General features: G+C 39.6%; 1 protein-coding gene and 2 pseudogenes across 1 annotated transcript; 2 read left to right on the top strand and 1 right to left on the bottom strand.

Moving 5' to 3' along the window:
- Nucleotides 1-819, top strand: LOC137746451 (toll/interleukin-1 receptor-like protein; the record flags this gene model as incomplete). Its single annotated transcript, XM_068486466.1, is given in 1 exon segment — nt 1-819. A coding segment is annotated over 1 exon segment (609 nt), but the record flags the coding sequence as incomplete, so codon positions are not given.
- LOC137748012 (disease resistance protein RPV1-like) lies at nt 819-5,728 on the top strand (annotated as a pseudogene).
- A 798-nt stretch (nt 5,729-6,526) lies between these two features.
- Nucleotides 6,527-9,310, bottom strand: LOC137748011 (uncharacterized; annotated as a pseudogene).
- Between the last annotated feature and the right edge of the window lie 3,160 nt (nt 9,311-12,470).

Here is a 12,470-nt window from a genome sequence, read left to right as displayed (position 1 = left end):
AGGGGGTCGTTGACCAGCAATCTTGAGTTTGTTAAGGGGCTACTTGAGAATCACATTAGGCTGTCGATCTTGTGCTTGTTGATGGCTTCTTCTTCTTCATCTGTTCCTGATTGCAAATACGATGTCTTCTTGAATTTTCGAGGGGAAGACACTCGCAGGACCTTCATCGGCCATCTCTACAAAGCTCTAGGTCGGAGGTCAATCAACACCTTCATTGACGCTGAAGAGCTCAGAAAAGGCAACGGCCTTTCGCAGCTACTGACGGCTATAAGCGACTCGAGGCTTTCGGTTGTAGTTTTTTCTCCAAACTACGCTTCTTCCACATGGTGCTTGAAAGAACTCGTCCAAATCCTGCAGTGCATGGATCAGAAGAAGCAGATTGTGATTCCCATCTTCTACGAAGTAGACCCATCTCATGTTCGTAAAATCAAGGGAAGTTTTGAGGAAGCTTTTTCTAAACATGAACATGATCCTGACGCCGACATGGAAGAAGTGCAGCGGTGGAGGTCCGCTTTACAAAGAGCCCCCGATTTATGTGGCTGGGATTCACAAAATTACCAGTAACTCATAACCTCATAATCTTATTCACTTAGTAGTTTAGAAGTTTAGCTAATTTCCTGTTTTGGTCGTTTTAGTTTTGAAGAAAATTCTTATTTCGTTTATAGTCGCTAATTTCCTGTGGTTATCATTAATGTTAATACAACTAGAACCAAGACTTCCTTCCCAACCCTCTACAAAATTGAATACTCACCAACTCTCTGCAAAACTTTCCACCACCACACCTAGATATTTTCCATGAGAAGGGAAGAGGAAACTAATATAAAAAATTAGGGGCCTTTGATATTGATCTTGCGGTGAAGAATTCACTTGTTTTTATTTACTTTTTCACATGGGACGATGTCGTTTGTACAAAATCTCTTAATTTCTTCCCTCTTTCATGATGAGGAAAGAGCAGGTGTGAGAAACAGAGAGGAGACATAATGTAAAAAAGACGTTGTCCAACATTAATAAGTAAAAAAAGAACAAGTTAAATTAATTCTTCAAACCGCAAGATCAAAATATATAGCCGCTATTAAAAGGTCTATAAAACATCTGGAGAGGATATAGATGACTAGTTCTCTTATATGTTGATTGAACTTAGAAGAGTGCATTGAGTAAATGAAAGAAGAATAAACTCCTGAGAATTGTTGGGTCGTTACTTTGTGTTTTCAATGACAGTGTGATGAGTGTTATATAACTAGCAATCGCAGGACTTGACAATATATGAGCCCGAGTTGTTAAATGACGATGATGCTCTCAAGCTGTTTAGGCAGTATGCTTTGAGTACAAAGCAACCCACAGAAGAATACATTGATCTGTTAGGCCATTTCATAAAATATGCTCAAGGTTTGCCTTTAGCACTCAAAGTCTTGGGAGCATTTCTCGATGACAAAAGTGTACTTGTGTGGAAAGATGAGTTAAAGAAAATAGCGAGAAACCCGCACCCGGGAATCCAAAAAGTCCTTAGAACAAGCTATGATGGACTAGATGGTTTGCAGAAGGCAATATTTCTTGATATTGCATGTTTCTTTAAACAAATGAAGAAAGACTTGGCAACAAGGATTATGGAGGGTTGTGACTTCCATCCCCATACCGGATTAGACGTTCTAGTTGGTAGAGCTCTTGTCACTATCTCATCTGATGGTGTACTCGAGATGCATGATTTAATAGAGGAAATGGGTCACCAAATCGTACGCCAGGAATATATAAAGGAGCCTGGAAGGCGCAGCAGATTGTGGAGCTGTGAAGATGTTCATTATGTGCTAAATAAAAAAAATGTGAGAAATACGCTCCCGTCCACTCCATTAATGTAATTGCATTGAATCTTTTCTCTCCCAGTAATATTAGTAAATTTTAAAATAATAATAATACTTTTGGTATTGTTCACTTTTAACAAAAAACCACATTTTTACATTTTCCTAGTACTATTCACTGCATCTTTATTTGTCATTTTTCATTAAAATAAAGTTTTTTTTTGGATTTTTTGTTAGTTTTCCTTAATAATAAAAGTAAAGCTTCAACTTTGACCAAAATGCAATTCATGAGAACCATGTGCATTGGGCGTTTTAATCTTAAGTTTGTACTCATTCAAAGTGCAATTTTGATAATCCAGGCTATGGAAGCAGTTGAAAGCATAATTGTGCAATGGCCACACTCAAACAATGTGGTGGAATTAGATATCGCCCTTGCTCAAAAGCCAAAACTAAGACTACTCAGAGTCCATACCCACTGTTTACTACCAGAGGGCGAGTCGGCCGATGATCACTGGCAATACGAGAATCTAAAGTTTCTCTCTGAAAAACTAAGTTATCTGTTTTGGAACAAATGTCCCCTAAAGTCTTTATCGTCCAAGTTTAACCCAGAGAATCTTGTTGAAATTGACATGCAATGTAGTTGGGTTGAACACCTCTGGAAAGGAACTGAGGTACGTTCATCATTTGCCTATATACTGCTTTTAAATGGTTTAGTTTTTAAATGCCTTATTATGTATGTAACACATATTTTCCTTGATGTATATTGACAGCGTCTTGGAAAGTTGAAAATTATCAATTTAAAAGGCTCTTATCGTCTTAAGGAAACGCCGGACTTCGCTAAGGCAAAGAATCTTGAGAAGCTAATTCTTGGTGGATGCACAAGTTTATATGAGGTTCACCCATCCATTTCTGCCCTTGAAAAACTTGTCCTCTTGGATCTAAGTTGGTGCGGCGAACTCAAGTCCTTTTCAAGGAACATTTGTATGAAATCTCTTGAAACCTTTGATCTCTCTTTTTGCTCAAAACTTGAGAAGTTTCCAGAGATTTCCAAAGTTATGGAGAAGCTTTCAAAGCTTTATTTGCAAGGGACTGCAATGAAAGAACTGCCTCGATCAATTAACAACCTTACAGGGCTTGTTACTTTGAATCTTAAATATTGCACAGAACTTGAGATTCTTCCAAACAGCATTGTTCAACTCAAGTCCTTGCAACTTCTTAATCTTTCTGGTTGTCCAAAGCTCAAGGCCTTTCCAGAAAATGTCGGAAATATGGAAAGATTAAGAGAGCTTCGCTTGGATGAGACATCTGTTGAAGGCCTTGCCCCATCAATTTCATCTCTTCAAAACCTTGAGATTTTGAGTCTAAGGCAATGCAAGAAACTTCATAGTCTTCCAAGCAACATTCGTATGAGATCTCTTCGAACCCTTAATTTTTCCAGCTGCTTCAATCTGTATAATTTTTCAGAAATTCCTGAAGTTATGAACCTATTAGAGCTTAATTTAGATGAGACTGCAATTTTAGAACTGCCCTCGTCCATCAAAAATTTTACGGGACTCGTTACCTTGAGCCTGAAGGATTGCAGAAGATTAAAGATTCTTCCAGGCAGCATTCATATGAGATCTCTTCAAGCCCTGAATGTTTCTGGCTGCTCAAATCTGAGGAATTTACCAGAGTTTCTAAAAGTTACGGAGAACCTAACAGAGCTTCATTTAGATTGGACTTTAGTTGCAGAAGTTTTTCTCGGCCAAGAAAATTTTAAGTTTTCAGGGATTGCAATTGAAGAATTGCCATCCATAATTTATAGTCTTACTGGACTTGCTACCTTGACGCTACGGTATAGCAAAGACTTTGAGAGTCTTACAAGCAGCATTTGTCAGCTCAAGTCCCTAAATTATCTCTCTCTTTCCGGTTGTACAAAGTTTAAGGTGTTTCCAGACATATTAGAAAATATGGAAAGATTAGCCAGCCTTGATTTGGATAACACATCTATCAGAGAGCTTCCTGCATCAATTGAACGGCTTCAGGGACTAGTGTCGTTAAATCTGAAAAACTGCAAAAGCCTGGTCTATCTTCCGAACAGTATCTGCAATTTGTTAAGTCTCGAATGGCTCACTCTCAATGGGTGCTCAAAACTTTCGAAGTTGCCTGAAGATTTATGGTATTTGAAGCGCCTTGACATAAAGGGAACTGGTATACATGGTTACTGCCCAGAACAGCAATTCATCAATTTGGGGGGTTTGGCTCAGTTTCGAAGCACTGCACCTAAGATTAATGCCATGGTCCCAAACATTGAGCAAAATGAGGCGGTGGCTGATGTTGAATCCCGCCTCCCCTGGATGTGGCGCCATGTGGAAGAGAGGCAGGATCTATGCGGAAGTCAAGCTATGTGGAAGAGATATGTGGAAGGGAAGGGGCGCTATGTGGAAGAGAGGCAGCAGGATATTGCGGAATCAAGCTATGTGGAAGAAATGCGGCGTTATGCGGAAGAAGCGGCAGCGGAAAGGCACTCTGCGAAAGAAGCGGAAGAGATGCGGTCGCGCTCTGCGGCAGCGGCGGCAGCGGAAGAGATACGGCGGCGCTATGCGAAAGAAGCGGAAGAGATACGGCGGCGCTATGCGAAAGAAGCGGAAGAGATGCGGCGCTGTTATGCGAAAGAAGCGGAAGAGATGCGGCGGCGCTATGCGGAAGAAGTGGAAGAGATGCGGCGGCGCTATACGATAACGGAAAAGATGCGGCAAGAAGCAAAAGAGATGCGGCGGCGCTTTGCGAAAGAAGCGGAAGAGATGCGGCGGCGCTTTGCGAAAGAAGCGGAAGAGATGCGGCGGCGCTCTGCGAAAGAAGCGGAAGAGATGTGGTGGCACTCTGCGAAAGAAGCGGAAGAGATGCGGCGGCGGTGGCGCTCTACGAAAGAAGTGGAAGAGATGTGGCGGTGCTCTGCGAAAGAAGCGGAAGAGATGCGGCGGCGCTTTGCGAAAGAAGCGGAAGAGATGCGGCGGCGCTTTGCGAAAGAAGCGGAAGAGATGCGGCGGCGCTCTGCGAAAGAAGCGGAAGAGATGTGGTGGCGCTCTACGAAAGAAGCGGAAGAGATGTGGTGACGCTCTGCGAAAGAAGCGGAAGAGATGCGGCGGCGGTGGCGCTCTACGAAAGAAGTGGAAGAGATGTGGCGGTGCTCTGCGAAATAAGCGGAAGAGATGCGGCGGCGCTTTGCGAAAGAAGCGGAAGAGATGCGGCGGCTCTTTGCGAAAGAAGCGGAAGAGATGCAGCAGCTCTTTGTGGAAGAAGCGGAAGAGATGCAACGGCTCTGTGCGGAAGAAGCGGCATAGATGCGGCGGCTCTTTGCGGATGAGATGCGGAAGAGATGCGGCGCATCTATGTAGAGAAGCGGCAGCAGCGACATTTGGAAGAGAAGTGGCAGCGACTTTGACCTTTGGAAGAGATCAAACGTTGACGTTTAGGGCTGGGTTTTACCCTAAAATGCCTGGGTACCTGTTTCTAAGGGGTAATCCTATTTAAACTCATTTGTTTTCATTTCACCCACTGATGTGGGACTGCCAACAAATTTTTCATCACATTTTGACTGATCCTGAGGAGTCAAGCTATTTGGAAGAGATGATGCAGCGACGTTAATGTTTGGAAGAGGAGGCAGCAATGTCTAGAGTTCCTTGAGGTAGAGGGAACTGTAGCATCTCTCTCTTTAAAAACGATAATTTCTCAGCACTTAAGGGTATTTGGATCAGTGTCAGAGCACTGCACGTATGAGTGATATGGTGGACTTAAGCTACGGGGAAAAGGAGGCGATGGCTTTTAAGGCAATTTTGAGTGATCTCAAGCAGTCGAGACATGAGGAAGAGAAGGAGGAGAAGGCGGTGGCAGCCTCAAGGAGAGGTGGGGGGATATGGGGTTGTATCTGTGGGTCACGGGGTGATGGGGATTGAGGTATTTAGCGCATGATCACTGATATAGTAGCAAGACTAAGGGACCTGCGAGAGGGAAGAAATGGTGATTTTGTGTGGTAAGAGTTTGCGACTCCTTCGTGTTTTGAGTTGGTTTCTGCTTCTGAGAGCTCTTTTATTTAGTTTTTGGCTTTTTGGGGTATTTCTTGCTTCACCTGCGGTTGGTACGTGGTAAGTATTTACTTATCCGTATGTGTTGTAAAGTTGTTTTTTCTTTCTCTTCGATCAGGTAATGTATTGTTAGTGATTAAGCCTTGAATTGGAAATGGATGGCTGAGATTAAACTAGCTCATAAGCTATGATTGTGCCGGCTGTCATAGTAGTTGACTTTGTTTTAGATATACTCGTGCAAGACACATGAGTATGAGAAGCATGTGATGCATGTGAAATTTGTGACGGTTTCTTCTTGTATTCTCTCTCAGCTTGCGTCCTTTTGTTCCGGGTCATGGAGCTGCAATGGGCGGTGATCTGGGCAATTAGAAGGGACTAAGGGGTGTGATACCCAAAAAAAAGTTGTGATAATCAGCTCCTCGATGTTTCTAGTAAATTTTAGGAACGACGTTGATTAATTTTCAACTTCAAAGACTAAGGTGACGAACAACGTCACTTTCAAGGATCATTTATGATAAAAATCCAAACTATTTCAAACATGCATTTTTCACATAATTCATTACTACGTAGTATTGAGGCAAAATTGCAAAAAATTGCTTAAAAAAAAAACAAATAATAATAGACCAATAGAAGGTGATCCTCCTAACATTCTTTTCACTGAAGAATTTCAAAACAAAAATCAATTTAATTTATTATTCAAATTTGCTACATGTAAATTGTAATCGTTAAAATGGCTCGACAATGAATGCTTATAATTTGTTTGTTAACCAGAATTTGTAGCCGCCACAATCTAATCAACTCAAAGCTTTTCCCTTCCTTCTGCCATAAACTGTGTCAGTCAACAAATCCAATTGCTGTAGGAATCTACCATTAGTAAAAGCTCCCTGAAAGTTTTAGAGGAAAAAGGCACCGTGTAAGCAGAAACCTACGCAATTCGGAAAAGCCGAGAACTCAATAATCCTAGACCCAAAACTATACCTCTAAACTATAAGCCGAGAACCAGAGCAACTATGACGATAAGTATGCATGGCCTTGCAACAACACCAGCTGAGGTTGACCTGCAGGAATCACGAAGCTGAAGTCAGTATCGATACAGATAACCAAGTTCTTCGGTTTATATTACACCGGAACACATGAATGCTTTAAAACAATATGTAGTATTGATAGATTGAAACCTAGAAGCCACCACCGGTCCCAAATCCCTTGTAAATTTCATTTCTTTCTTTTTCTCATCAAGTTTTGTTATATGAACAAGCTTGCAGGAAAACAGGATACCTACTACGTAGCTGGTCCTATATAGATATACATGTATGAAGGGTTTACCTTGTTACAAGCTCCTTTACTGACTCAGTTTCCAGTCCGAACCCAAACGGGAAAAGTGGATCAGTGTGAATCACCAACATTCATTGGGAGTTGATCGACATTTTTGAACCATGTTCTTGGAAGCTTTCCACTGAATCCATGATCCCCAAAAAGGACATCAGTAATGCCTTGGCCTTCAGAGCCCGGCAACCATGCTGCCACCAGACCACCAATCGAGGAAACATATGGTTCTATTACAATAGGTCTGCCAGTTATTATGATAACAATGCACTTGACACTTTCACACACATTGCTAATGACACTTGGGCCAGGTTCCGCCATCGTTAGGTTTGGGCTGTCTCCTGCAGTCTCAGAATAAGGATGCTCGCCAACCACAACGATGGCATATGCAAAGTTGTTGGACTTTACAAAATTACAATCAGGATTCTCACTGTAGATAACTTCTGTGCTTGAGTCGACTGCTGATTTTATAGCACCAAGGATCGTAGTCCCTAATCATGAAAAGGAAGTTTTATGAAAAATACAGCCAAGATTAGATACATTTATGTACGAACATCCTATACGCACGGGAATATATTTCCATACATTCTAATAACTGTGAAGACGATTTTCTTGTTGCAACTAACCAGCACCTATGAAATCTTTTTATTAAGTGCTTAATGTTCTATTTTGTGAATATTCAATTCTATCATTTTGTGAATATATTTCAATACAGAATATTATGTATTTTAGACACCTTACCATGCAATTGTCCATCCACCACATTGGCAGCCCAGATTATCAGCATGACTGCCGGCGACTAGAATTTTAGACACCTTCTTGGGAAGAGGTATGACTGGATCTGTAATGTTCCTGCTTTTCCCATTCTTCAAAAGCACGACGGATTTTCTGACAGCCTCCTTGCCAAATCTCTATGATCCTGGTAATGTTAAATTAAAATACAAAAATGATTGATTCATGTCAGTAAATCAATAAATACAAAACTTACTAAGCAGTCTTTTGGCCACATTGAATGTAACACCAATTTCAAAGGAATGTCCATTCTAATTTTATCGAACTATATACATCAATCAAATGACCAATAGGAGGGTTGCAAATCCTGATAATTGATTATCTCGGATAAACTGACCTGGCTTCCAAGCTCATTGACTAGGCTGAAATCAGCCAACGGGTTCTCAAAAAGACCCATGGTGAACTTGACAAGCAGAATCCTTCCCACAGCATCATCAATACGATCCATTGGGACAACGTTATTCTTGACCAGGTTAATGAGATCATTAATGAATTCTTTATAGTTGATAGGGAGCATGACCTTCAAAACAAAGAGAACCATTTTCAGAGTTTTATAATTTCGAACCAGAATAGAAAAAGAGTTTTATATAGTGTAAAAGAGATGCTATTGTCTTCTTTCATTTCTGTAAGAGGTTTTTATATAAAATAAGCCACGAACCATGTCAATTCCAGCTAGAACTGAAGCTTGGACAGAGTATGTGTAGTCTGAATGTGGCGGCGAGGTAATCCTGTCAATACCCTCCCAGTCTGATATAACAAAACCCTGAATGTTCAACCAAAAACATCATGTGCTGTTAGCATGAAACAATGCATAACACAGATAAAGGTACAATACAGTCACCAAAATGAAGCACCTATTGTGTGACCGATAACAACCAGAACTCGAGATCAGTGATATTTTTGAGTTATAAACTTATCACAAATACCTTAATTTCATATTGAATCTGAAATTTCAACTCATTAACACAGATGAAGCTTAAAGACGCTAAAAAGTGGGAACTGATGCAAAACAGGATAAATCATATAACTGATGCGGTACTGATGTATGCTAGGCACTTCAATTGTATCAAGAGAAATGCGCAAAAACTGCATCAGAAGTTTGTTTGAATGTATTATGATGGCTACAAAGACACTAATCTGTAATGGCTACAACAACAACATCTAAGCCTTATCCTACTAAGTGGGTTTTGGCTGTATGAAATAAAGATGACGTTAGAGGGGAAATACAAGAAAGTATGTAAATGCAGCGAACCCATCTATAGACACCAAAAGTGGTAACATGGGAAAGTGAAGAATCATGCTAATCACTAAGCAATGTCCAAGAAAACCTGACCGCATTAATGTGTAATGTGGAAGTAATTTGAATTTGATTAGATAATATTGGAGGTATTAAAACCCAACATGTAGGAAATGCACAAGGTTGAGAAAGGCAATAAAAACAGATAAGGCTGACAGCATTTGAAGAATAAGAAGAGATTGAGGGAAAGAACAGTTATAAAGCAGTCAACTAGCCACGATAAAGAGCATATATTTTGAAAATCTGTAATTTAAGCTATGAGATGCCAAGGAAGAGAAAACCACACAAATAAAAGTACTGATAATTGCAATATGCAAAGGTTTTGGTGCCAAAAACCTTTCTTTGAATTCATGGTAAGATTTAACACTGCGCATGCTAGTTTCGTGCTTAAATCAAATCTCGGTACATGGATGAGACATGATTGCACTTTATATCTTTCTGTGCATGTGATTGTTAACTCCAGAAAAACTACAACAAGCTTGGATATTAAATAAAAGTGAATAAAATGATACCTTAAATTTAAGGAAGTCCGTAATTAGATCACGGTTTGCATGCATCTTTTTCCCATTCCAACTGGAGTAGGAAATCATCACGGTTGAGACACCCTTGATGATGGAGTCAGAATACGCAGGCATGTGGATGCTAAGCAATTCCTGTTGGTCAATCACAGTGTCGTACTCATTAATGCCCTTGCTTGTGCCACCATCACCAACGAAGTGCTTTGCACAAGCTGCATCCTTTTTACTAAAATATAATAAATAAATAAATAAATACATATATCAGGAATCACTGAAAGCTTGAGTAGTTTAACATTAGTAAAGGAAATAAAAGATAAAAAGAACCACTAAATTCATTTGATTTATTAATTGAATCCATAACTAGAAAAACACGACGCGTGTTCTCCAAATTATATTTCAGCCAAATTATCTTCCCTAAGCTCACAAAATCCAGTAAATTGAGATCATGAACAATAGTTACAATACAAAGGATTGTATCTTTTAAATCAAAAGAAGGAAAAATGAAAATGGAATGAACAGAGAAAAATAAAAAAGGAAAGATAGAAGTATGCTTATTTTCATAAAATTCGTACTTTCCACCAACGTATGGCGCTCCTTTCTGAGAATTTGCAGGGATATCTCCCGTAAACCTGGAATAATCTCCGTCATTTCTTGCACAATTTTGTGGTCTTCTCTGTAGCTTTCGTAACACCGGCCCCATCTTGGATCTCTACATTCCTATATAGGATGTTCCAGGCAATGCACAGAAGTCATCAGATGGAGAAAATATGAATGCACTCAAAGGACATTGTTAAGCATATAAAAGAAGAAAATGCTGAACGCGTAAATCCTTTTGCAATGTATTATTTACCACAATGCAAGGAGCAAATACATAAGGAATCCCTGTAGCTCGGGCTTCAAGAGCAGTTGCAGAACCAATGCTTCGTACCAGTTCAGGGTCCCTGTGTACTGGAAATATTTAATAGAAAGAAGACACATTCAATGAACTATAAAACGAAAAACATCTAAAAGGATTTTGAAATGCATGGTTAGTTATTTTAATACTTGCTGAAGTATAATAGAGATTTACTTGTAAGGATTTGACCCTAATGGGACCTTGTTGTAGTTATAGAGTTACAGAGTGCTGCTTTTAAACGACGGTGACAGATCTCATCCTTTGTGTAAAAATAGAACAAAGCCCTATCATGTTTTGAAATGAAGCAAATAGAATCTGAAACTTTTACCTGCCTGGTAGCTCCAAGCCCAACATTATGTGGAAATATTGTAGCATTGTAGACATTATTGTGTCCATGAACAGCATCAATGTGATAGATCATAGGAATGCCCAAACGACTAGATAGAGCTCCCTTCTGAAATCCGTTAATCATGTTAACCCAGTCTTCAGCACTCGCTTCTGGAAGTGGTGCACTGCCACCACCGCTCAATACACTACCTGCACAAATCAGAACACATCCTCACTCCATTGTCATAACATCTGTGTGTTCAATATTTTTCTCTTTACCGAAAGTCTTACTCCCTCCAAGGCAAAAAAGAATGGGGCAAAAGGAGAACAATCTGAAGGCTTGTTAATTGAATAAAGAAGAACCAATCTCATAACAGGATATGTTCTTGCTGCCTCCAGATTCAAAGTGATACTTCCTGTTTAGCTTGTACAAAGTTAGAAATGCAACAAAAAGAGGTAATGTGTGGTTTTTGGTGACACCAAGGCAGGATTCTAGACATATGTTTAGGGAAAATTGCACAGTAAGTACAAAATCCTAATATTGACATCTCAAACACCCTATGCAGAGACATTATCTCTGCAGAATAACCTCAATTGCAGGGTTTTTTTACCAACTGCACCCCTTCGTTTTGCTATTCATTTTGCTACTTCAACCATTTTATCCGTATATATAAATTAAATCACTAGAGAACACCCCAACTCGTGCGTAAACTCCTTTCTTAATAAGATAAAATCCACAAGAAAGATATACAAGAATTGTGTTGTGCCATCATAAAAAGTCACTTAACAGCTTGATTTGAAGATATAACAGGAATGAAATGCGGACAGTATGAGACAAACACTAGAAATCAAACAATTTATGTTGGTGTGCATCAAACACAGTTGAAGGTTGTATTGAAATAGATACATTACATACCAATGAAGTAAGTTTTCATGGTATCAACAGAGGCAACACTCCTATCAATCTGCGTGTTGAAGGTGAGATGAGGCTTCCTTTCTAGCATTTATACAAGAATAGAATAAGAATTGAAGAATATCTTTGTTGACTTAATCTAGTAGAATATCTAACATTTGTATCAAAACTGGTAGCTAGTCGTTAGTTAAATATCTGAGACTCTCCAAGTATAGACATTAAAGCTGAAAGGGTCATGTAAAATGTAAGTGGAAAAATTTAGGAAGCTGCTTTTAGCTTTCCAGAAAAGTTATCATGCAGAATGGTTTTTGTGAGTGCTAATTATCGTGCCGAACTTGATTTAGTTTTCTGATAGAAATGGATTGTTATTGATGACAGATTGTTGGATTTATTGGTGTAGAGAACGAGCGGCAATGCTGTCTGACTACAGTTTTGATGAGGTCGAAGGTATAACCTTTTAAGTTCATGTCCCCTGTTGGCCTAGAATGTAATAACTTGGGAGAGATTTTAATCTGGTAGTTATATTACTCATGATTTGTTATGGCTTT

The sequence above is a fragment of the Pyrus communis genome, chromosome 10 (genome assembly GCF_963583255.1).
Source record: "Pyrus communis chromosome 10, drPyrComm1.1, whole genome shotgun sequence".
NCBI classification, from domain to species: domain Eukaryota; kingdom Viridiplantae; phylum Streptophyta; class Magnoliopsida; order Rosales; family Rosaceae; genus Pyrus; species Pyrus communis.
Note: the sequence above shows the minus strand (reverse complement) of the source record. Positions and strands in the feature narration are given on the sequence as shown.